General features: G+C 37.7%; 2 protein-coding genes across 4 annotated transcripts in view; one reads left to right on the top strand and one right to left on the bottom strand.

Annotated features, from left to right (window-relative positions):
* Positions 1 to 904: 904 nt before the first annotated feature.
* On the top strand, positions 905 to 19,188 carry LOC127420506 (E3 ubiquitin-protein ligase MARCHF9-like). Its single transcript, XM_051662852.1, has 4 exons — positions 905 to 2,231; positions 10,801 to 10,956; positions 12,027 to 12,219; positions 16,867 to 19,188. The coding sequence occupies exons 1-4, from the start codon at positions 1,893 to 1,895 to the stop codon at positions 17,199 to 17,201; spliced, it is 1,023 nt and encodes a 340-aa protein (XP_051518812.1). The 5' UTR covers positions 905 to 1,892; the 3' UTR covers positions 17,202 to 19,188.
* Positions 19,189 to 25,601: 6,413 nt separating this feature from the next.
* Positions 25,602 to 27,754, bottom strand: part of hipk1a (homeodomain interacting protein kinase 1a) — a 39,304-nt gene continuing 37,151 nt past the window's right edge. For all 3 annotated transcript variants that reach the window (XM_051662832.1, XM_051662831.1, XM_051662833.1), the window contains exon 16: positions 25,602 to 27,158. In XM_051662832.1, coding sequence (XP_051518792.1) covers positions 26,760 to 27,158 — 399 coding nt within the window. In that variant the 3' untranslated portion in view covers positions 25,602 to 26,759. The remainder of the gene's footprint in view (positions 27,159 to 27,754) is intronic.

The raw sequence follows: 27,754 nt of genomic DNA, 5'->3' as shown, positions 1-27,754 counted from the left end.
CCATAGCCTCAATTTTGTACTCAGTAGTTTGAGTTATTAACACTTCAAATCTTAAGTCTATGGATATTTTAAGAAAAATAAGTTCTTAAATATTTTTATTTCAGACATTTCAAGTAATACTTAAGACAACTTGATTTGTACAGTAATGACAACTTTAGGATTTACAGTGCATACTTCCATTGCACATGCACAATGATCAAATGGGACACAGAACACCCTATTTGCAAAAAAAAAAAAAAAAAGAGCTAAAACCTACATGAATTTTTAATAACAACTATTTAAATGCCCCCATATGTTCCTTTTGACCAAAGAAACTTAATACAATAATTCAAGCACAAGGCATTATGGGTTTTCCCCATAGCCTCAACTTTGTACTCAATAGTTTGAGTTATTAACACTTAAAATCTACAGGTCTGTGGATTTTTCAGAAAAAAATAAGTTCAAGGAACATAGATAGGCTATTTGAGTTATGAGCCCAAAACTTGACATTTCTAGTAGTAATTAATTAAGGCAACTTTATTTTAAAAGGAATGACACCTTTAGGGTTTACAGTGTACTTCCTTATATTACAATAAAAGCATTTTCTAACACGTCACACCGGTTCAAACCCAATGACCCATAATGTCCCTGTCCGCTTTGGAGGCGCTCATTTGTATTTCCCGCGTTTTATTTACACGTAGGGGAAACGTCACGGCGAGAGATCAGCACCTTGGACAGCGGCGCCCGTCAAAACGCGCCAAATCGGCACACTTGGAATCTCCCAACGGGGAGAATCGAGCGAACGGGAGCGCGCGCATGGCACCGCGAGACGTTTGTAAATGAATCATTTTGATTGGGCGAGAGCGCGCCTTGGAAACAAGGGCCGTGTGTCTGATGCGCGCACGGCAGAACGTCCATTTCGAGGATGAATCAGAGGGGAGTAGCATCAGCATCAGCATCAGCATCCCCATCACATTATTAAGATCCACAGTAACGCTGATTGTCGGACGCGCGCACCCTCGTGAATAAGGAAAATAAGGCAATCTGCGCGTGCCGGCTTGTATTTTTGCAGTTCTGGAAGCTCCGTCTTTCTTTGAACGTGGCAAGGAACCATATCGGGCCCCGGGAGGGGGATGGTGGTGCTGAACTTCAAATGGAGACAAGATGTTGGCATTTTTTCCCTGCTGTTCTTCGGCCAGCATTGGCATTGCTACTATTTTGTTTTTCAAACGCCAACCTAATGGATTCTTCTGAGGATGGGAGGTGGTGTCGGGACGTGCCGATGAGAAAATGCATTTGGAAATGATGTGAAAGCTTCGTCTGTGCTGCTGTGATGAACAATAAAAGAGCCTATATGATTGCAACTAAGTCATGTAAATATACCGAAGCATCCTGGACTGTGACTATGTGTGGCAGTGATGCTTATGTGGTGGTGTTTTTGTGAAATACCATTTTGCATCTTCTTCCTCCTCTTCTCTTATTCGTGCATCCAGCTTTTGGATTGCTGTTATGAAAATTCATCTTCAGACCTGGAACAACGTGATGATGGCTATTTATTCTAATACCACGGACATATTATTATTAATATTATTATCTGCCGTTCAATGTAGGCATTCGTATTATGATATGGACGTTCAGTGTATAGGAACAACACACACAAATGCCTTCAGAGGGAAATTAACAAGCCAACACGGTGTCCAGAGATTTTTCTGACCAATTGCCTTTGGTTTGGACACGTTCCTCTGAGAGTCTGCTGAATAGAATATCAATAACAGGCCAACGAGGAACGACTATTGCCTATCACCAACTAAAACAACAACAACGAGGCCTATAATAATAATAACAATTCTATTTTTCTGTTAAACAATTAAACAATTTCACATCTGGCACACAACATACACATGTAGTCAAACATGTTCAAGAACCGGATCCGCATGTTTTTTAACGAACTGAAGGTGCTAGTGTTTATGCGATCCGGTTCTAGACGGTCCGACACTGACGAAGACCCAAACAGACGATCCAACAGCATGAGAGGGCTCAGTATGGGCGGCTGCGGGTGGCCGCCCTTTGTCGACTGCTCCGGCCGCAATGATGAGGAGGAATACTACGGCAGAGAGCCCAGGCCCAGGAGCCTGGCGTTCGAGGAGAACCCGAAGTTGCAGGCGGGCCTGGACGCGGTCAGCCTCTCCAGCAGCACGGCCAGCGGCATGAGGACGCCCCAGTGCCGGATCTGCTTCCAAGGGCCTGAGCAGGTACAGCAGAGCACAATAATAAAGGCTTACATCTGTTTTTTGTTTTTTAGATTAACATCTTCATATATCCTCTTCTAGCCTACATTTATGTCATAATACATGTTATAGCCTGTTTACCTATTGGCTTCTTATGTTATATGACAGTGCCTACGTTGCACGTTTTTCTTGTTAAAGGGATAGTTCACCCCAAAATGAAAATTCTCTCATCATTTACTCACCCTCATGCCATCCAGATGTAATGACTTCTTTCTTTTGCAAAACACAAACGAAGACTTTTTAGAAGAATATCTCAGCTCTGTAGGTCCATACAATGCAAGTGAATGGTGACCAGAACTTTGAAGCTCCAAAAAGCACATAAAGGCAGCATAAAAGTAATCCATAAGACTCCAGTGGTTTAATTGATGTCTTATAAGCGATATAACAGGTGTGTGTGGGAACAGATCATTAGTTAAGTCCTTTTTTACTATAAATCTCCACGTTCACTTTCACATTCTGAAAGTGAAAGTGGAGATTTATAGTTAAAAAGGATTGAAATATTCATCTGTTTCTCACCCAAAGTGATTGCATTGCTTCAGAAGACATATATTAAACCACTAGAGTCGTGTGGATTACTTTTATGCTGCCTTTATGCTATTTTTGGAGCTTGAAATTGCTGGACACCATTCACTTGTATGCATTGTATGGACCTACAGAGCTGAGATATTCTTCTAAAAATCTTTGTTTGTGTTTTGCAGAAAAAAGAAAGTCATTACATCTGGATGGCATGTGGGTGAGTAAATAATGAGAGAATTTTCATTTAATATTTAATATTAAGGGTACTATTTAAATGTAATGTTTTATCTCACATGTGTGAGAACAATAATAACACCTCTTTTTTTTCCTTCTCTAAATGTATATTTCTGCCATATTAGAGTACATATTACTTTATTATTGGCTACTTAATGTACATGTCTAAATATAACATTTTATCCAACGTGTGAGCACAAAAATAAGGCCTGCCTCTCTTATTAGGTTATTAACTTAATATTTTCTCCTCTAAATGTGCATTTATATCACATTACAAGCTATGTTAGGCTACTTTTAGTATAGGCTACCTATACATGTTTATGTATTACAATGTCCATGTAGCACATTTGCCTTGTTAATTTAATTATTTAGCTACTATGTAATGTAATTAGAAGCAGCTTCATAAAATCAGATTTAAAGGGATAGTTCACACAAGAAAATTTAAATTCTGTCATCTTCTACTCACCCTCATGTTGTTCCAAACATGTATGACTTTCTTTCAAATGTAGAACACAAAAGGCAGTGTGTTAGTCTCAGTCACCATTCACTTTCATAGTATGGGAGAAAAAGATGCAATGAAAGTGAATGGTGACTGAGACTAACATTCTGCCTAACATCTCCCGTTGTGTTCAGTGGAAGAAACACAGTCATACAGGTTTAGAACAACATAAGGGTGAGTAAATGATAACAGAGTTTTCATGTTTTGGGTGAACTATCCCTTTAGGTACATCTTGTTCTTTGCTGTTCCTCAGTATTTGTGTAAATATACAATAACTCTGTAAATGATTACAATAATATTAACAACAACAGAACATAATAATAATAATAATAATAAGCAGCAGCTCCATAAAATAATTTGGTATACAGTAAATTTTTTTCAAAAGTATTAGTACTCTTTTATGTAAACACACCGAAACATGAACACAAATTTAATAATAATACAATAATGCATGATTATAAACAGCCTTAAAAAAAAAAAATAATGCATAATTTTGCCTAACGACATTCCTTAGTATTTATTTATATAAATACAATGAAACATAAACTTTGTAATGTTAATTGTAATTTATATAAATTACCAAAAATTTATTCCCAGTGTATGTTTACCTTACTGTATCACCACCTGCATAAAACTCCATTGACCACATATTGTGCAACGTGTAGGCTAATAAAATGCATTTCTCTGTTGATGGGTTTACCTGTATGTCACTGGAGGCTATCGATTCACCAGTTCAATATGTTCACCCAATGAACCTCTCTATAGCTTTTTTATGACTCAGCGATAAGACTCAGTGATGTTCTGTATAGAAATGTATAGATCATAGATTGGTTGTTAAAGCCTTGGGCAGCCTGAAATTGATTAATTTGCCATGCAAACATAGCTATGTTAATACAGACCAGGATTGGGATTCACATGCTCTGAAATACTGAAATTGTTGTTTGCAGTTACAGAAAAAGGCCCAGATGAAGCAAAAGTGGCCTGTATGCTACTGTGCAATTGTGTTAAAGTTAATGCACCCTGCATAGAGCCAACCCAATTCACTTTTTAAAAGGTACACTACAGAATTCTTGGTTGATACATAAAATTGCAAGATACTGGCAGAAGAACATTGTTTTATTTTGTACATCACCAACGTGATCACACGGGAAATCAATATGTTGCTTTTGAAAGTTAATTACATTTTTACTCCACTGTCTGTTAGGTTTAGGGTTTGGGTTAGAGGGTAGAGTTAATAAAATATGCATTCCTGCTGACTGTATTGCATCATTTACAACTAAAAATTCAACGCACTTTTGCCGCCCCTCTGTGGACATTTTACCTTGAAACTGGAGCTCACATACTGTATACTCATACGTTCAACAACTCTTCCAGTTTCAGCCACTGGGGGCAGTGATTTGAATTTCAGCTAGCACCGTTTTTTTTTTTTTCAGTGTCTGAGAAAGTAAATAGCATATCTGCTCGCCATAGTAGCCTTTTTTTCTTTGTTAATAGACATGATGTAAACACGCAAGGACAACGACGGAAGCCTGAAATTTACCACCAAAATCGATCCCGGCAGCTTACCGTAGTAATTTAGAGTAAGCAAGAACACAGATTTCAATGCAGATTCCTTATGTACTGGCTCAGTAATGGCAGTTTGTTAATTTCTAATGAAAAAATAAATGAGAAATCAATCTGTGTAATAATAATTGCCAAGATATTAAAGGAATAGTTCACCCAAAACTAAAAATGCTCTCATCATTTACTCACTCTACTGCCATCCTAGCTGTGTGACTTTCTTTCTTCTCCTGAACACAGTTTTTAGAAGAATATCTCAGCTCTGTAGGTCCATACAATGCAAGTGAATGGTGACCAAAATTTGGAAGCTGCAAAAAGCACTTAAAGCACCATAAAAGTAATCTTCAGAAGTGATATTATAGGTGTGGGTGAGAAACAGATAAATATTTAAGTGTTTTTTCACAATAAATTCTCCTACCTGCCCAGTAGGTGGCGATATGCATGAAGAAAGCAAATCTGCAAAAACAAAAGGTGAAGAATGTGAAAGTGAAAATTAGATTTTTAGTAAAAAAGGACTTAAATATTGATCTGTTTCTCACACACACCTATTGTATAGCTTTTGAAGATATAGATTAAACCACTGGAGTCACATGGATTACTTTCATGTTGCTTTTATGTGCTTTTTGGAGCTTCAACATTTTGGTCACCATTCACTTGCATTGTATGGACCTACAGAGCTGAGATATTCTTCTAAAAATCTTTGTTTGTGTTCAGCAGAAGAAAGAAAGTCAGAAACATCTGGGATGGCATGAGGGTGAGTAAATGATGAGAGAATTTTCATCTTTGGGTGAACTATTTCTTTAAGAAGCAAAAAAACCCCCCAAAAAAACCATGTAGTTCATTCAGTGTGGTAATACGTAAGCAAAATGGAAGGTTGACTAGTGGCTTTGTGATATCAGCTTTCTTATCCATGAAGAATCGATTTGTCCTCCAATTAATTGAACATCTGTATTAGTGTAAGCACATGCGTCTGTGTAATCAGATTCTCATGGATAAATCAGCATGTTTGTGTTTGTAATATATGGGCCGAACACAAGATGGAATTTTGGTCAGCAGCCAAGTTGTGAGACAACAGATGTGCAAAACCTGTAAAGCTAGTCTGCTACGAGTTAGCTGTATACATCAGATAATTTGGAAAGGTGTTGGTGATGTACCAACACAATCCATCTGGCAGTCCATCTGATTATGTCAGCCTTGGTGTCTTTTTTCATTGCAAGATGCAATTCGGTGTAAACCTGCCACTCAGGTAAGTTGTTTAATGAGCTGTTGAAAGTATCGGATCAACAGAAGAAAAACAGATGCCAGAATAAAGATATAAGGAGTCTGCAGTGAGGCATCTGCCAGTTTAAGTCATCCATTTATAGCTGTAATGATTTTTTGACAATTTGATATGAAGTACAAGAATTAAGCTCTTTAAAGCCGAAGTGTCATTTTTTTCTCAGTTTAGTGCCGAAACATGGTTTGCCATGATGATACTTCTCTTTTCTTGCATGAACCAAGCTGTGAGTCAATTATTAGTTTGCGGAAAGTATGACTTGATCATTCTTTACCAGTGAAGAGATGTTGGGCTAGACAGCTTCAGCAGGTTATGTCTGGATTTTGCTAAATGAAATCTGACCTTAGATATCTGATAACAGCCAAACAGAGACAACAAGAAGAGGACATACTGTACTATAAAGCACACTATGACTCATCTAGGTCCACTTATTGCAGCGCTCACATTGATCAGGTTGGACAGCTTTGTATTGTTAACTGTAAAGCAGAAATTGACAGAACATGTGAAGGGGAGTTCTTGGGTGCAATAGGGACAATTCCACTATTTTGCATTGTTTTCTAATTTAAAATCCAATTGTTCATTGCAAATTATACAATCAGCGTAACAATTTGAGTTCTGAGTTCAAGGAATGGAAAATATTGCATGGATTTCAGAATATGGTATGTCACCTTTTTGCTTTAATGGCAACATGAAACATGATTTGATAATGTTTCAAAGAGTATCTTGTGTGTTTCAAAGGAAGCAGGGAAATCTGACCTTTTGTAAAAAGATGTTAACATGGTCAATGAAAGGAATTTGTTTACATTTGAGTAGTGACTTAGAAATAGTGAAGAATCAATACATTATAAAAAAATGTATTTTTTTTCAGGTATCATATAAATGCTTCTTGTGGGAACATCTAAATTTACAGGTTTTATTTTAAGGGGGTAGTTCACCCAAACATTAAAATTCTGTCATCATTTACACACCCTCATGTTGTTCCAAACCCGTATGACTTTCTTTCTTCAGTCAACCACAAGAGAATGTTTTAAGAATGTTGAGGCTGCTCTTTTTCCCCCTATGCAATTTAAAATGTTTCCTCCAAGAATGTTTATTTTGCGTGAATTAACCCTTTAAAGTAAAAAAATTAAATAAACATTACCAACGAAAATCATTTGAATGGTCAGATCAGGTAGAAATAGCTCCATAATTTTATTATATTTTCACATTTTTACAGTGTATTTCTTTTTCATTTTACAGCATAACATTTCTTATTTTTAAATTTCCTTAAAAATTCAAAACTTTGTTTCTAATTCCAGGATAAAAAAAAAAAAAAAAAAAAAAAACAAGATTTTCAATGTGATCTCAGACATTTGAGCCCCAATTTATATATTATACTTAGGCTATTGGATGAACTCAGTAGTGCTTAGTTAAAGTCTTGATCTCTTTAGTTGTCTGTTTCTGTCTTTATCAGACAAATTGAGATGAACACAAATAAATCTGCTCCAATTAATACTGATCATTAAACCTGAAACAGTTCTCATTCTAGTCACACCTTTAAATTCCTCATGCATTTAAACACTCAACGCTGTGTACCACGAATCAATGCAATTAATGCCCACAGATTACTTTCCTCCTTTTCAACTCTTTATTCTTTTTTTTATTCTTCATGCTGAGATTTATTCTTCACCTGAGTGCTGAGAAACCATTCACTGATTTGCAGTCTTTCTCTAAAGTTGTACTGTCTGGTATCTCAGCTCCCCAGTTATACATCCCTGTTCTTTATACTCGGCTTGTTGTTCACCTTGTATCTATTGAATGTTCTCTTGACAGCTCTCTAAACTTTGGCATTACATCTGTAATGTTAGCAGATGCATGCTTTCCCTCTAAATACGTATACCCAGCACACTGGTGGACACGTTTATTTCGATTCTAGATTGCTAGGCTGTTGATATCTAGTGTTAAGTCCCACATGTAGATCCTGAATTCTAGTATTTAGTATATAGTCATATTTCTAATCTGTGCAGTGCTCTGAAAACATCTACTAGCATTACAAAACCATTGCTCATACTTAAAATTTGGGATTTAAACAAAATCCTAAGCATAAGTACATGAATGATACCTCAAATTCTGCGGCTTATTGAGAAGAGGTGTGCTATTACTTTTCTAAAAGATCAAATTTTTAGATTACTTTTGTCAGGTGGATGATAAAAAAGGTAAAACAAATTCCATAGATTTACATTAGAGGGAATCAAGCCCCTGTAATTTTAATAACAAAATCTGTACTGTGAACTCAGTAGGTCAAAAATAAGTCAACAGTATGTCAAAAATTATGCTGCTGAAATCAGTCTATGCTTACCGAAATTCTAATTACTGCCCCCAGTGGCCGAAACTGGAAATTTTTTAGAACAAATGTGTATGTGTGAGCTCTAGTTTCCAGGTGAAATGTCCACAGAGTGGTGCCAGGGGCAGTTGTGTGGGGGGGTGGGGGGCAGAGCTATTTGCGTACTTAGCATCGGATCAAACTGTATTTCCGGGGGTTAGGGCTCAGCCTTTCAAAGTATTCTTGCGAGCCCATACAGACGCATTTGACACATGCACGCTATGACTGTTTGTGATGCACTTTTTGCATAGTCAATGGCAGGCACATGAGCCGATGATGCGCAAGAAAATAAGTCTGCGTGTCTAGAAAAACTAGGCTGCACGCGGACAGTACACGCACTCTGTGCTAATGACAAAATTTGCGTCACGCGCATTGTGCATGAGACACACTTACACGTGTAAAACCGAAGTATACTTTGGTCTTAAGAGGGAGGATTTTGCGCTGAAATACTGCAATTGTTTAGTGAATTGGCCCTTCGGCATTTTATCTACAGAGCGTGTCTCTCTCTGTACGTGTTTCAGAGGTATTGATTGAGTGTCTGGAGCAGAGATGGCGAGGATAACTCACCCATCTATTAACTGCATACGCTTAAAATCCTTGAGCCCACTACACATACCACATTGAGGAGGGGGGTTGGCTGGGCTCTTCCAGTTGTGAATGGATATTAACTGAAAGAGAGGGATATGTGCTTACCCAGGGTCTTTCGATTGTAACGGCAGCTTTAAATGTCAACAGATGCCACAGGATTGTAAAGCCCATAGAGGCTTTCACCAGACGTGGTGTGATCCTAGTAGCATTTCATTTGACGCTTATATGCCTGTGCACAGAGTTAGGATCTGTTGGAAATTAAACAGAAATATACTACCTAACTATTAAGTGTAGTTAAAGTCTAATCTAAGTCTATTTTTAAGATTTATGCATTTCAGTTGTATGGTTGATTCTCACGAGACCCGTCAAGAAAATATCCTGGTCATATTTAACCCTAATCAATGCAAAAATATATGAAATTATATTTTGTATAAGGAAGATAAAGATTTTTTGCATTGTGACATTATTTTCAGGACACTTAAGCACATTTTACCCACCAATTCTCATTACGTTAACATCCCGACATTTAACTTTTACTGTTCTCATTGTTTTCATTGATGGTTCTCATTACCGTAACACAGTCATTTAAAAAAAAAAAAAAAAGATAGTAAAATGCTTCATTAAATTAAAATCAGTGAAAATGAAAGTTAGTACCAAAAGAGAACTACTAAGATGTTTAAATACTTTACAATTTAAATAATATATCATTTCTTTCCCATTGCGGTAATAAGAATATCATAACGACCATCTTTTTTTGCATTGCGGTAATGAGAATTGAGGGGTAAAATGTCTATAACTGTCATGAAAATAATGTCACAATGTAAAAAGATTTTAATGGCCTTTAAAATAGGCTCCATTTGCTATATGTAAAATATGATTTCTTATTTGTTTCATTTAATTTTGGAGTAAAATAATAAGACAAGGACATTTTCTTGACAGGTTTTATTGCATTCCTGGTCTTATTGTGCACAATTCATCAGTGCAGGTTATTACAAAGAAAAATCGCTTATCAAATTGTTATAACTTTGCCTCTGAAACAACTTTCCTTTTCGGCTGATATTTTTCAACCCCTCCCCTCCAATATGTTTTTCATGAAATTTTAGTTGTTTAATTTGTTAATGACAACATGAAATGGCATATCCCAAAACATTACCATCCGTAATGTGATTATTTCTGAGAAAAACAGTATATTTAGTGGGAAATAATGTAATCAATTGTATCCATCAAGATTTTATTGGACTGGAATAGCTATAATATTATTGGTTAATATTTTTTTTCTCCCACCCACCCAGCCTTGGTTACATCAGCAGAAAAGTCTATTCAGAGGCATTGAAGCGACTTTTGAAATTACCTTTTGATGAACGATTGTGAAAGCAAACATTTTCATCGCACAGAAGGATCAGAGACATTTACTGAGAAAGTAAATAGTGTCCATTTTTATTTCATGTATTGTAAATTGTACGGTTTGTCATCGAATTGTGTTCTCCCTCATCTGCAGGGGGAGCTATTGAGTCCTTGCCGTTGTGACGGCTCGGTGCGCTGCACTCACCAGCCCTGCCTGATTCGCTGGATCAGTGAGAGGGGCTCCTGGAGCTGTGAGCTCTGCTACTTCAAATACCAAGTCCTGGCCATCAGCACCAAGAACCCACTGCAGGTAACCCATCAGTCAGCTCCGCTCAAACTGTGAGATATCTGGGTCAGGGCTCAGCCCAGGCTAGCATCTCTATTTATAGTCATCTACAAGAAAAGCAAACACTGAGGATCAAGTTACAAATCAATTTGTTGCTGTAATATAATTTTTGTTTTGTTAAAAAAAAAGTAGTGTTTTACATTTTAAATGCATTACATTTTAAATACTTGCCATACAATTACAGTGATTTTGATTTAAAATTAAATCATTTATTGAAACAAAAAAATGTAACCAAAATATTTCTAAATTCAAATGACACTTTAAACGAAATAAAAATATAATCAAAATAATGAAGTGTAGAGGTTGGACATGAACTTCATTACCAACTGCTGGTGGAATCTCCAAACTGCAAATGCTGGAACTGATTTTAGACTTTGCGCTGAAAACAGACGTGGTTCTGAAACGTCTTTGCGCAATTACCTATTTCTCAGGAAGTTTGCAAATTGCGCCTTACGCCACTTCATTAAAATACGATCACCCACAGTTTGCGCGCATACACCCACTGATAGCACAAACACTCCCACCCACGGCCACTTGCACTAGCACACAAATTGCGCTTAGAATTAGCGCTCTCGTGACAATTAGATAAGACATTGCGCACGGCTGTAGCACGTTGTGCTGTGCCTAGGGCGGTCACGTTAATAGAGCCCACAGACTTTCAATTACAATTACACTACTACATTCAAAACATAAAATCCCGTTCATACTGTATGTACAACTGTTTTTATTTCTGCGACAGCTGAAGGGTGTGTGCCCCCTACTGAGGACAATAAATAAAGAATGCTACGTCTAAACCGAACACATGATTCGTTTTAACCAATCATCAACGTTCTTCGACTAGCTGAGACTGTAAAAGCTGTTTGTTATCTAGTTTGAAAGTGCTTGTTGGGGTACCCTAAAAGTAAAGTATTTAGTAATAAGATTACGCTTTCCATGAAGTAATGAGTGGTGTAGCATGAATTACTTGTTAAAGTAATTAACCCAACACTGTTGATGGTTTCGTCATATTGTGCTTTTTTTGCCACGTGTTTCAGTGGCAGGCTATTTCCCTGACGGTGATTGAGAAGGTGCAGATCGCCGCCATCATCCTGGGCTCACTCTTCCTCATCGCCAGTATCTCATGGCTGGTGTGGTCTTCTCTCAGTCCGTCCGCCAAATGGCAACGGCAGGACCTGCTCTTCCAGATCTGCTATGGCATGTACGGCTTCATGGACATCGTGTGCATAGGTGAGAGGCAGAATAAATAGGATAAATCAATGAACGTTTGCCAACTGCAAACACACGTTTGTTTTTTATGTCACACTGAGGACCTCCCTTTGACTTCTGTTGTTATTAAATTAAAATAACTGAAATTCTTATAGGCTAACCCTGACCCTTACCTTTTGGCATTTCCCATGTGAAGTAATAAATAACTTAGTCCCTTTATGAAGATGTTTTCCTTGTAAATAAAAATGACTGTTTTCAAACAAGTTTCAAACACTCCCTCTGCTCAAACAACAGGTAGCTTCACACCAAAATAGACCATTGGTTGACCCAATGTTATGTCCGGCCCAAATGGAATATAACTATTCCATTTGGTGCTGCTGTAGAGCGCAACAGTCTGGTTCTGGAAGTAAAACCCCCATTAATTTTTGCAATAGGCAAATTGATTTAAGTGATAACTTGTAAACCTTTAAAGACAGACCTACTGTGAGCTTCCAGGTTGTCCATCGATGATATATGCATTTGATGAAGCCATCAGTCCGTGTTATTTCAACTTCATTTTTAAAAATTGTGTTTTATTGCGGAATTCCTTTGGGATTGCGGAATCCCATTGGGATTAGTTCATGTCCTCATGGAAGACATGAAGTACACAGTCTTGTACCTTTTTATTTGTATTTTTTTATATATTTATTTTTTTGCTTCAAATCAAACTTTGTAATGTTGTGATTCACCTCAGATCTGGTTGGTTTGGTTCATGTCTTAGAACTCTTTTATGAAGGATTTGATAAAATCCCTATGGAAATAAATAATGGGAAAAATACACTGCCTGGCCAAAACAAAAGTTGCGTACTCTAATATTCCGTTGGACCGCCTTTAGCTTTGATTATGGCGCGTACTCGTCGTGGCATTGTTTCGACAATCTTATGCAACGTCACAAAATTTATTTCCTTCCAGAGTTGCATTAATTTTTGGCCGAGATCTTGTATTGATGACGGGAGAGTCGAACCACTCCGTAAAGTCTTCTCCAGCATATCCCAAAGACTTTCAATGGGGTTAAGGTCAGGGCTCTGTGGTGGCCAATTCATGTGTTAAAATGATTCCTCATGCTCTCTGAACCACTCTTTCACAATTTGAGCCCGATTAATTTTGGCATTGTTGTCCTGGAATATACCCGTGCCATCAGGGAAGAAAAAATCCATTGATGGGATAACCTGGTCATTCAGTACATTCAGGTAGTCAGCTGACTTCATTTTATTGACGCATAATATTGCTGAGCCTAGACCTGACCAATTGAAGCAACCCCAGATTGTAACCAGAGGCTTGTACAGTGGGCACTCATGCGCTTCCCTTCTTACCCTGACGTGCCCATCGCTTTGAAATAGGGTAAATCTGAACTCATCAGACCACATGACCTTTTTCCATTGCTCCACATGCTCCCTAGCAATTTGAAGTTGTTCAAGTTCAAGTAGTTTTTTCTGATTAGCCTCACTAACAAGTGGCTTTCTTGTGGCCACACAGCTGTTTAGTCCCAGTCCTGTAAGTTTTCTTCGCACTGTGCGTGTGGAAATGCTCTTACTTTCACTATTAAACATAGCCGTGATTTCTACTGTCGATTTTTTACGATGTGACTTCAAACATTTTAGTGATCTCTGATCATTCAGGATTTTTTTCCGACCGCATTTCTTCCACGAAGCTGATGGTTCACCACTATCCTTCCAGGTTTTAATAATGCATTGGACAGTTCTTAACCCAATTCCAGTGATTTCAGCAATCTCCTTAGTTTTTTTCTTTGCTTGATGAAGGCCAATAATTTGCCCCTTCTGAAACACGGTATCATCTTTTCCATGACCACGGGATACGTCTTCCAACATGGTTGTTTAAGAAATGAGAAGCTACACACTGTATCAGCTAGGGTTAAAAGAATTGTTGCCAGCTGAAACATATTAATCACTACAATAATGATCCAATCATAGGCTCTTAAGTATTTGCTTATTTAAATTCAAACGGTGACCTTTTTTTTGGCCAGGCAGTGTACTTCCTGAACCAAGATGACTGAAAAAGCCAGGTACTGTTGCACTCTATGGAGCCCCTTAGAGGACAGGGTGGGAATGTTTTTTTTCTGAAATAGTTTTGCGTGCCCTCACAGTAGTTTGCGTTCTCTCACAATACATTTTGCATTTCCTAGCAATGTTTGTGTTCCTTCCCAATAATTTTTGCATTCCCTCGCAATAAATTTACCATGATTTGCATATCAAATTAAAAAATTTTTTTTACAAAATACAAAACAAATGTACATAATTAGTAAAACCATAGTAATACAAAAGAGTGAAAACTATGGTAATAAAAATCATAATTTAGTGGTTATGGTTTTACTACAAATACCATAAAGAATTACCATAGTTAATCTACAGTAAAACTATATGGACACAGTATACTGTATTAAAAACGTAGTTACTTAACTTACTTTTCATAGTTACAACAACATTACTATAGTAAAACCATGGTTTCCACACCAAAAAAAAAGAAAGGTTAGCCAACAACAGTCATGGTTACTAAAATATTACTATAGTAAAACCATAATTTCTGCTAAAAACTGTGGTTACTACAGTCTACTATATTAATATAGTAAAACGATATTTAAACTATGGTATTTGTAAGGTAAAACCATAATAACCACATAATTATGATTTTTATTACCATAGTTTTTGTTTCCCTGTATTATCACTGTGGTTTCATTATGAATATCATGGTTAAAATATGGTTACTGTAGTAAAACCATGGTAAATTGTAACATCAAGTTGGCACGCAAAACTCATTGTGAGGGAACACAAACTATTACGAGGGAATGCAAAACTTATTGCGAGGGAAAACAAACTATTGCGAGAGAACGCAAACTATTGCGAGGGAACGCAAAACTTATTGCGAGGGAACGCAAAACTTAATACGAGAGAACGCAAACTATTGCGAGGGAACGCAAAACTTATTGTGAGGGAACGCAAACTATTGCGAGGGAACGCAAAACTTATTGCGAGGGAAAACAAACTATTGCGAGAGAACGCAAACTATTGTGAGGGAACACAAAACTATTGCGAGGGAACGCAAAACTTATTGTGAGGGAACGCAAACTATTGCGAGGGAACGCAAAACTTATTGTGAGGGAACGCAAACTATTGCGAGGGAACGCAAAACTTATTGTGAGGGAACGCAAACTATTGCGAGGGAACGCAAAACTTATTGTGAGGGAACGCAAACTATTGCGAGGGAACGCAAAACTTAATACGAGAGAACGCAAACTATTGCGAGGGAACGCAAAACTTATTGTGAGGGAACGCAAACTATTGCGAGGGAACGCAAAACTTATTGTGAGGGAACGCAAACTATTGCGAGAGAACGCAAACTATTGCGAGGGAATGCAAGACTTATTGCGAGGGAACGCAAAACTTAATACAAGAGAACGCAAACTATTGCGAGGGAACGCAAAACTTATTGTGAGGGAACGCAAACTATTGCGAGGGAACGCAAAACTTATTGCGAGGGAAAACAAACTATTGCGAGGGAACGCAAACTATTGTGAGGGAACGCAAAACTTATTGCGAGGGAAAACAAAGTATTGCGAGAGAACGCAAACTATTGCGAGGGAATGTAAGATTTATTGCGAGGGAACGCAAACTATCGCGAGGGAACGCAAGACTTATTGCGAGGGAATGCAAGACTTATTGCGAGGGAACGCAAACTATTGCAAGGGAATGCAAAACATTGCGAGGGAAAACAAACTGTTGCGAGGGAATGCAAAACTAATTGCGAGGGAACGCAAAACTAATTGCGAGGGAATGCAAACTATTGCGAGGGAATGCAAAAATAAATTCAGAGGGAACGCAAAATATTGTGAGGGAATGTAAAACTAATTGCGAGAGAATACAAACTATTGTGAGGGAAGGGAACACAAACTATTGCGAAGGAAAGCAAAACTAATTGCGAGGTAATGCAAACTATTGCGAGGGAACGCAAAACTAATTGCGAGGGAACGCAAAACTAATTGCGAGGGAACTCAAACTATTGCGAGGTCACGCAAAACTTGTTGCGAGGGAATGCAAATTATTGCGAGAGAACACAAAACTTATTGCGAGGGTATGCAGACTATTTCAGAAAATAAATTCCCGCCCTGTCCTCTAAGGGGCTCCGTACTATTGGAGCAGAAATAACACACTAAATTTTTAGTGTCAACTACAACAATGATGAAAAAATTATGATGTAACAATTGCTGTTTGCAAACATTGCTTGTATGGCAATCTGAAGGATAGGCTGAACGATTATGCCAACATAACTATTGATAATTCAGCTATTTAAAATGTTGATTAAAATGTTGCGGTTGATTTATAAGTTTGATTTTTGAGTTAAGTACAATCTGTTAAAGTGTTTCTTACCAGATAAAACACGGATGTTTACTTTGGAATTAGCAATAATATTTCATCCCCAACGTAACTAGAAAACCATGATACAAACCAAACCATGTATTGTTTGAACTGTTACACCCCTAATGTACATACAGTGCATATGCATAGCCTATATGTATGAATGAATATGTACATTTATAGAATTTATAGAAATAAGTTTATATAACTAACCAGAAATAAGGATTCTTAATGTCCACCTATTTATAATTCTTCACAGGCCTTATAATCCACGAGGGCTCATCGGTGTATAGAATCTTCAAGCGATGGCAGGCTGTTAATCAACAGTGGAAAGTATTGAACTATGAGAAGTCAAAAGACTTGGGAGACCCAGCGAGCTCCAGCAGCAAGGCGGGAAATCGCGGCTCACGCAGTAACCCACATGGTCTGGCCAGCGGCAGCAGGGGGGGCCAGCGAGTGCGCCGGTTCAGGACTATCCTCAACCACCACTGTGGATACACCATTCTCCACATCCTCAGCCAACTGCGGCCCAGTGACCCTCGGCTCGGAACCGCCACCAACCGCGAGGTGGTGATGCGGGTCACGACTGTATGAGGTTGGACGTAAAGAGGACCATCTACGTATTTCAGGCTTCAAGGGCCTTTCCTAAAAAAAGACAGCGTGTTACCGAACAAAGCCATGTGCTACGGATAATTCAGATAATGTCCATGGATTACGGTCTCGCTAAGACTTTTTAAACAGACAGAAATGCGTAATGCACAACGAATAATGCAGAAAGGCTAAAGACTTGACAACATTGCTGGAGTTTCTATCAGCAAGATTCTCTCATAATCTAGCACACGATTGCATTTTTAGTTCGATTTCCTCGCTGGTGTTGTTTTTTTAATCAATACGGTTTTTAAAATGTTTTGATTTTCTAAGGGAGAATGGTACATGACGTGACACCTATGTGTGATGTATATGGTGACTCATATGGACCTATTGTTGTAAATGATGTTTACGGATGCTTTTGACGCAGCAAGAAAGCCAACCATAACCAAACGATCACAATAACCAGGGAAACACAATGCTAATTGTTGCATAATAAAATATGATCAAGGGGGAGGGTGCAATAAGACATAATAAGATTATACAGAGAATGAAATACATTAACATTTATAAATAATTTGATCTTCTCTGCAATAAAGATACCTGTACATTTTACAGTCAACTTTGCATGAGGGTAGAGTTTTATGCCTCCTCGACACATGGACATGATGAATTTGTTTTATTCAGAATGGTGCTCGTTTGAATAAACACTACTATTCATCTGCTGTTTGTGAATTGCATCACCACACAAGGGCTTTTGTTTGGATAAGTGGGTTCCTCTTACACTTTAAAAAATGCACTAAAAGCAGCGATAGTATTATTTGTTCACTCCTTGGAACATAAATTGATGCAATGCCTCACATGCTAGAGCTTCAATTGGAATACAAATAATGCATAAGTGACCATATTTGAATTAATTTTTCTCTTCTTCTAGCATAAACTGGCTGGCTCACTTGACCACATTTGGAAAAATCCATATTTCTGGTTTGCCTTTAAAGGAATATTTCAGGTTCAATACAAGTTAAGCTTAACTGATGGCATTTGTGGCATAATGTTGATTACAACCAAAAATTATTTCGAGTCGTCCCTTCTTTTCTTTAAAAAAAATTGAATAAATCAAGGTTACAGAGAGGAATTTACAATGGAAATGTATTTTAAATCCTTCACTGTAAGTGCCACTGTCACCCAGATTTTTGGCTTGCATGTTCAAGACCTTATTCACAGCAGCGCCATCTTTGATTTTTGACGGGAATGACAAAGAGGTACGTACAGTCTCTTCAATAGGTTGTACTGCTGTTTAAAGAGTTTCTGGATCGTTCCGCGGACAAAACATTGAAAAAACATCTTTTCAAAAATGTTCAGTAGACAAAAAACTCCAGAGTTGCAGAAGACCAGATGTGATATAGGAGCTTTTTACAGCTTTATACCCATGCAACCCTGCGTCTACATGTGTGGACGTTATATTATGGCTTCGCCATATGCAACGCATAATTTCATTTAATTTAAACCAACTGATCTCGAACGATTGATCGCGAAATGACACGCTGTTAAACACAATGACCACATTTGTGGACTATATGCTCGGTTTTAGATAAAATATCCTGTATTCACTGTATATTATCACATTGAGAATTAATGGATGCATCCAGAAACTGGAAAGTGTTGCCTTCAGAGGCTTTATATGGAGTTATTATGAAAATAAGGTGCATTTGAAAGTTGTGCATTTGTTCTGAGACCAGTGCAGCCAGACAGCACACTGGAGGAGAAGTCATTTACTAAATAGGGAGCAAGTGAGCATCCTATAGCTCTCTATGCAGCTAAGTGCATTCAGTATAATCAGTACATAGATTCAGAATTTATAATGTATAATTTTATTTTAACATGGTTGGCAGTGATTGGATAAAGATGGCCATTACTTTGAATCAGAATTATTTATGCTCATTTCTGATCTTATGTCTGTAACGTCACAACAACATGAATAACCAACACTCCTGGAAACATAATAAACAATTTGATTAAAAAAATCTGACTTTCTATAGCTTGGTGTTATTTAAAATTTCACAACTTAGTCTCACTGTCCACATATGTGGACATCAATGTTTTGGAAAAACTATTTGGTAATGTTTTTTTGCATGTTTTTTATTGGCTACTAGTTTCAAATCAAAAAGGGGAATGAAAAATGCAGACAGCAGTCACACAGGGGTCTCAGGAGGTTATACAATGCGTGCCATTGAAGAGATGTATGTCTATCCCTCACAGCCTCATTATCATCCCCACAGCGCTACCGTGAATAAGGCGCCACACCTGAATACACAGGAATTCAAAAGAGATTTGAGAGTTGTGGTGAAGGGGAAGATTTTCAGTGAATAATGACCAAAATTTTGGCCGTTCCTCAAACAAAGCTATCGTATGGCTTCAGAAGACTATAAGTGCGAATATAGTGCACAATTCGTATTTACCACTGTGTTGATAGTTTAAAGCCCTAGGTATACTTCCATTTTGACGCGAGCACTCAACGTCAGCATACAGTCGAACGCGAGCCTGTCAAAGTATACTCCATATAACTGTGCACACATACACAAGCAGTTGGCGCATGCACACTAAGACTGCTATGAGACATTGGACTTTCGTAAAGACCCATAAAGATGTCTTTATAGTCCTTCAGACTCCAGTTATTCAAATGCAGGTATCTCTAGACCTCCTGATCGCTCTTGACTTGCACATCCTGAGGTTCAGCGGCGATTGCATCTTCTTCTAGTGTTTCTTTGTGACAGCAACTGCTCAAAATGTAAGTGTTGCCACCTTGTGGACCCAAAAATGAGTGAAAATAACGCATGCACATTCAAAGATGCGCGATTAGAAAAATTGGCTGTGCATGTTCACTGTTCAGTGCTCGCACACTCTGCTTATGATGAGATTTGCGTCATATGTCCTGTGGACGCTCAACGTTCACGTCTGACCAAAGTATACTTTGGGCTTTATGGTGCTTTTGGTGCTTGACAGCATCTCTCCTCATATGAAAAAGTGCAGTGTAAACACTGTGTGGTACGGAACAACACTTGTAAATGATGACAGAATTTCCGTTTTGGGGTGAACTATCCCTTTAAGTGGTAATTTCCTTTTTACAGTGTAGAAAAGCAGTGTTCCACTAGAAGGAGCTGTTAAGTATTTTCAAGGTACATTAAATGGATTCCTGTGCTAGCATTGTATATAATGGGGGCATTGTCTTTTATATGTGATACAATTATAATAAAATGTTCTGCAGCTTTGTTTTAGCACCTCAACAGATCATTACTCCTGTTCTGGCTTACAACCATGAGGTCTCCAGTTTGCCACTATCATTGGGCGGTCCTTGTAGAGGTCACAGCGATCTTACCAAGCATATGGCATAATATTTGGCCTTGCTTTGAGTAAATTACATTTTAAATACTCATGGTTTCTGGGCTAGAGCAAGCTACATTCATTCAGAAGGAAATAATGATTTATTTTTTAAACGTGTTCAAAGTGGAAGAATAATATAGTATGTATTATTACAATTGGTGCCTCAATATATAGAAATACTTTAAGAAATATATCATATCTTATCAGTGGTTCACCAATGGTTTTGCTTCATGACACAGATTTAACATTGGATATCAAGCAGCAAACCAACCAAAATTACTTAGCGTACAAGAGCAAACACATTAGTATTTAAAATCCAACACTCCAATCAATGGATATTACCATGTGCTGCATAGGACCAACAAGATGCAGCCAACAGTAGGCATTCTAGCATGACATAATCGGAATAGGAAAATGTACAATTTGGTAAATGCACAAACAACAGTAGAAGTGTAATTTACCAACCTAACATATGGAACAAACTCTTAGCCAAATGTTGAGCATTAATATTAGCCATATTACCAACAGACAAATTAATTTGCAACAAAATACCGTAGATTTTGATTGGACACACAGCCTTTGACATCAGCAATAGAAGATATGTGAAGTTTTTTACCCTTTTAAAAGTTGCCCTAAAACTATGCATGATTATACACTAATGAGCCAAAACATTATGAACACCTGCCTAATATGATGTTGGTCTTCCGCATGCCACCATAACAGCGCCGACCCGCTGAGGCATGGACTCTACAAGACCCATGAAGGTGTCTTGTGGTATCTGACACCAAGACATTAGCAGCAGATCCTTCAAGTCCTGTAAATTGTGAGATGGAACTGCCATGGATCAGACTTGTTGGTCTAGCACATCCCACAGATGCTTAATCAGATTAAGATCTGGGCAGTTTTGGAGGACAGGGCAACACCTTGAACTCTTCATCATGTTCCTCAAAACGTTCCTAAACTATGTGTGCAGTGTGGCAGGGTGCATTATCTTGCTGAAAGAGGCCACTGCCATCAGGGAAAAGCCATGAAGGGGTGTACCTGGTCTGCAACAATGTTTAGGTAGGTGGCAGGTTGCTTGTGTCAAATTGACATCCACATGAATGCCTGGACCCAGGATTTCCCAGCTGAACACTGGCCAGAGCATCACACTCCCTCCACCGGCTTTTCGTCTTCCCACTGCGCATCCTGGTGCCATCACTTCCCCAGGTAAACAATGCACACGTACACAGCCGTCCACGTGATGTAAAAGAAAACAGGACTCATCAGACCAGGCAACCTTCTTCAGCTGCTCCAAGGTCCAGTTCCAGTCATGTGCCCATTGTAGGTGTGCTTCGACGGTGGACAGGGACATCATGGGCACTCTGACCAGTCTGCGACTATGCAGCCCCATACGCTGCAGGGTGCGATGCACTGTGTGTTATGACACATTCCTCCCATAACCATCATTCAAATTTTCTGTGACTTGTGCCACAGTAGACCTTCTGTCGGTTCAGACCAGACGGGATAGACTTCGTTGCCCTCACGCATCGATGAGCCTTTGGTGCCCAACACCCTGTCACCGGTTTGTGGTTTGTCCCTCCTCGGCTCACTGTCAGTAGGTACTCACCACTGCTGACCGGGAGCACCCCACAAGCCTTGCCATTTCAGAGATGCTCTTACCCAGTCGTCTGGCCATAACAATTTGGCCCTTGTCGAAGTCGCTCAGGTCTTTCCTCCTGCCCATTTCTCTTGCATTCAACATGTTGACTACGAAAACTGATTGTTCACTTACCATCTAATCTACCCAGACCTTGACATGCGGCCTTGTTAGGAAATATTAACATTATTCGCTTCACCTGTGAGTGGTCAGTAGTGTGTATAGATGAATTGTTTTTTATTTTTTTATGTTTTTCTCTGCCATCCATGACCCCATAAGAACAGACCTGCGGCCCATTTTTGGGATGCAACCCACCAGTTGAGAACAACTGTATTATGTCGATTATAGAATAAAACTAAAGCATTATAGTTGCATGCATTTTTAGGGATCCAACCTTTCTGCTAAAGTAGTAAAAGAATATTTTTTTATATTGCCAGTGACAAACAACCAAACTGCAGTAAAAATGGCTGCAAAAACAAAATAAATTTCCCTTGGAAAGGTTCTAGAAATAAACCATCAATTAAAAGCATTATCTTGAATAGACTATTGTACCCTCAAATTTATCGATCACACATTGTGTTCTGGATCAAAGTTTATTTGATTTAATCTTCTCTGCACTCCACTTCACATTGTGATCCAATTGTATAAACAGTCATCATAACACCAAGACATCATCAGAACCCCGGCAAATTCACAAGAATTAACACACCCAACAAGCTCAGTACGAAACATGAAGTGCTCTACGCCATAACTAGGCACAAGTTCAACCGAGACAAACAGTTCACACATTAACCATCTGTTTATTAAGCGCTATATAAATAGTTTACAGTATTATCTGTGAGAGCTCTCACTATTAATTTCACTGTGCACACGGGGTCAGTTCCCTCACAAATCACACTCTATAGCAAAACTATCCTGGAGGTCACACTTGATTTCTCTGCATTATCTTTCACATAATCACTAATCATACTCTTTTCTGAATAACAAAAATGTACACTGTGTCCCAACCAGGTGAGCCATAACAAAACAAGCAATAATTTTTTTGTAACTAGTCTCGATTATGGCAAACCTAATTGACTTTTAATCACGTGCAGGATATGATTTATAGATATCTACAATTCAATCTTCACTAGTTAAAATGCAAATTCTTGATATCAGCAATGTAATTACTACATTGTTATTACTACATTACTACAAAGTACTTGTAAAAGCAGCAATTCTTGATATTTGTAACTGCATTTTCACTAGTTGAATTTCATAATTTGTCATTCACTCCTGTTCAAAATGCAATTAAAGATATCTATAATTTCTTACTAGTTAAAATTAGAAATACACATATTAGCTATGTACTTCTTAGTAGTAAAAGTTATAATTTTTTATATCAATAATTACGTTGTTACTTGTGCAAATGTCCATTCATTAAATCAACAATCGAACTAGAAAAAATTAACATTTTTCATAACTGTAACTTGGGTTAATCCCTAATATCTATAATTCTTTTGTAACTAGTAAAAAAGCCTAAATTTATTGATATCTGAAATCCATTTTCTGAAATACCATATCTATGTTGAAATAAATTTACAGATATAAAAAATGAGCATTTTTACTAGTTGTAATTCAGTTGTTGATATCAGAAATGAATGTGTGTACCAGTAAAAAAAAAAAGTTGTTTTTACTAGTATTAAGTACATAGCTGGTATGTTTATTTGGAATTTTAACTAGCAAGAAAATGATTATAGATATATGTAATTATATTTTAATGACAGATCACTGAGCAAGTCTTCTAGCAAAAATGCAGTTATACATAATCTTATTTTTACTAGATGAAATAAAACATTTTTAAATCAAGAATGGGTATTTTGGCAATTAATGACTTTTTTTGAATTTTTTATATCAAGAATGAATGTTTTTACTATTGCAAACCTAATAAGTGATATCCAAAATTCCATTGCTGATATCAAGGCTAGTCAAATTTAAAAATGTTGATATCTATAATTCACATGCTGCATGTGAATAATTGTCAAAAGGGATTGCGAATCACAACTACAACTGCGTCAGAATACTTTGAAGTAGCCACGCCCACTGTGAAAATCTTGGTCCACATAACAATATATTAAACATCACACATGTACTGATTAGCTGTGATTGTGTCACATCACAAAGCATTAAAAGCATCAAACCGACAGCATTTAAATTGCTGGAATTCATGAAGATGTTACATTTTATTGCATCGCCAACGGTTGTTGCAAATTGCTGTCAGTATGAACTAATAGTGCCTGGTTAGGACACGATGTTAGACATCAAATTATGTTGTGCTGGTGACATTACATAACAAATAACATGTAACTGTCATCACAATTCACACCAACATATTCGGTCTTAAATTATGGATAAAAAAGATAAAGAGCTTTTAAATGATACCTTAAAATACACATAATACGCAAACATATAAAGGCAAGAGTATACTTCAGTTTTCCATGCAACGCAAATTTCTTCATCTGCACAGTATGCACAAACTGTCCTCGTGCAGCCTAGTTTTTCTAGACACGCTGATTTTGCTTAAGTGTATTGCCAAGCAGTTGCAGTGGTTATGCATTGAACGCATCTATGATCAAAAGAGTATACTTTGAAAAGCATACTCTTGTGGACCGTGTGTTGGACCGTGCACGAGATGGAACGGCACGTGGAAAAACTAAATATACCCTAGCCTTAAGTGCCAGTAAAATTTGAGGGTAATTTCAAATGAACCTAAAAACATATACAGTATGTGTGTGTGTGTGTATATATATATATATATATATATATACATACACTGTATATAGTCTATACACACCGATCAGCCTCAACATTAAAACCACCTGCCTAACATTGTGTAGGTCCCCCTCGGGATGCCAAAACAGCGCCAACCCGCATCTCAGAATAGCATTCTGAGATGCTTTTCTTCTCACCACAATTGTACAGAGTGGTTATCTGAGTTACCGTAGACTTTGTCAGTTCAAACCAGTCTGGCCATTCTCTGTTAACGTCTCTCATCAACAAGGCGTTTCCGTCCACAGAACTGCCGCTCACTGGATGTTTTTTTGTTTTTGGCACCATTCTGAGTAAATTCTAGAGACTGTTGTGCGTGAAAATCCCAGGAGATCAGCAGTTACAGAAATACTCAAACCAGCCCGTCTGGCACCAACAATCATCCATGCGATTATCTAATCAGCCAATCGTGTGGCAGCAGTGAAGTGCATAAAATCATTCAGATACGGGTCAGGAGCTTCAGTTAATGTTCACATCAACTGTCAGAATGGGGGAAAAAATGTGATCTCAATTATATGGAGCCTGGCATGATTGTTGGTGCCAGAAGGGCTGGTTTGAGTATTTCTGTAACTGCTGATCTCCTGGGATTTTCAGACACAACAGCCTCTAGAATTTACTCAGAATGATGCCAAAAACAACATCCAGTGAGCGGCTGTAGTGATCGGTGTATGTATATATATATATATATACACACACAAATTCTAAGAAAATTAATATAAAAGAAAGAGCAATTACTATTATGTAAAATAAAAACAAAGATACTAATGTACATTAATATTCCAGACATATTCAATAAATAAAATTGAGCATACTTATGTTAACGTAGAAAGTGAACCTGTGATATTTTGTGCTCAAGAGTTCTCGACTGTAATATAATGAAATTTAAATGGTAACAAAACAAAATGTCAGTTATCAAACATACATTATGTCAACTGTACAGGATCAAACTTTAAACAGCTGTTTAGCTGGATGACTTAATTAGAACTAAAACACAACATTCCAATTTCTAATATTAGGAATAAATTTGAAACATAAATTTGATATATAAATTATCATGTAACAAATTTACCACAGTTTATCCTGATATGCTGGGGTAGTCTTGGTTCACCAAGTAACAGGATTGATGTCATCCTGTCCCTTGTACTGTTACACAAATGTCAATTCAAATTTAATTAAAATAAAAGCCTGAATTATTGTAGAAATGTTATAAAATATGTGACCTGCTGCATTATTTTGAGACACTTTAACTAAAAAACACATTGAGTTTTATGCACTTAAGTAAAAAGGAAAGCATTTGAAATTAACTATATCAGCCAATTTTTAAAAGATTATCTCAATGACGGTTTGGAGTAGAAACATAACTATATCACTATAAAGCTGCATAAAAAGTCAATTACTGATTACTTCATTTCTATGACCATTATATATATGAACATTTTTATGCATTTTAAATTATTTAGTTTTTCCTCAAAATGTAGACATCCATGGTGGGTGATCATATTCAAACACATGGTTAAAAATGGGCCAAATATTTGAGTTTTATGTTTTAAAATTGTCAAATGCAGTAAGTGCTTCTCTGAAATGCTTTAAAGAAAACAAAACACTAAAATTAATAAAAACAAATAAAGAATGCTATTATTTATATAAAAAACATGATAAAAGTAAAATGTCATTTCTAATTTTCCACCAGCATATATCAAAGCTCTTAAACCAGAGTGAGGACATTTTTTTTCCCCTCACAGGTAGGGGTACTGGTTGAGTTTTCTCTGGCTATGGGGGTAGCGCTGGTATGACTGCGCAGACAGCGGCTGTTGCTGGTATGGAGTTTGACACATGACGCCCATGGCACTGTTCTTCTGCAGGAGACTCAGGGAGGCAGAGTACGGCCCAGCGGTGCGCGCGTGGCGGCTAGAGGATGAGGAGGAACCAGCTGAATTGTGCAGCTGGTCGACTGCCTGTGACACTGAGGCCAGGGCTGCAGATGCTGGGTATGCATACAGGCTGGAGGCGGAGCCAAAGAGTGATGCTTCATGTAGCCTGTAGGAGTGGGAGGGGCCTGTAGGAGGGTAGGTGGGCTGCCGTCTAAGAGAACCACCCCCTGCCCGGTCGTGAGATGACATCTTTGACTGCTGTGCCTGTGTGGGAGGAGCGAGTTAAATTTGTTTTTAAATAAACAAGTTGGAAAATCACTTGGTAACTCTATACATTTTTTTTTATTTTTAGTGCTGTCAGTAGATAATTTTTTTTAAATCGAGACTAATCGCATAATTTTCTGTAGTTAACCGCAATTAAATCGCAGATTTTTAAAGTGCTGAAATTTTACTCTATACTTTTCCTGTCAAAATGCATTTATTTCAGGGGTCTCAAACCACCAGCCCACAGGCCAAAAGTTTCACACGCCCGTGTGAGTGTTCACAGTTTATCCTCAAACCCGGCCCGCAAATTAATTTTTACTTTCTGCATTTTGTTTTGGTCTTTAATGTTTCCCGTAATTCTCTTAAAGTATTATTAAAAAATAGCTTAATATATTCCACATGATTTATTACACACTTAACAAAACTAGACCGCTTCCATCATGATCTACGGAGCCATCTGTACTACAAGCATCCGTTGATGCTACACGCATTCAGATGACGGCCGCTCCCTTTCTATTTTTGATACGCTGTTCAGCTAAGTCACTTATTTTGCCTGTCCAACTGAACTAAAATGATTTCTTTTACAAAAATGTGTA

This window comes from Myxocyprinus asiaticus, chromosome 29 (genome assembly GCF_019703515.2).
Source record: "Myxocyprinus asiaticus isolate MX2 ecotype Aquarium Trade chromosome 29, UBuf_Myxa_2, whole genome shotgun sequence".
Classification (NCBI taxonomy): Eukaryota; Metazoa; Chordata; class Actinopteri; order Cypriniformes; family Catostomidae; genus Myxocyprinus; species Myxocyprinus asiaticus.
This window is presented reverse-complemented; position numbering and strand designations above follow the sequence as displayed.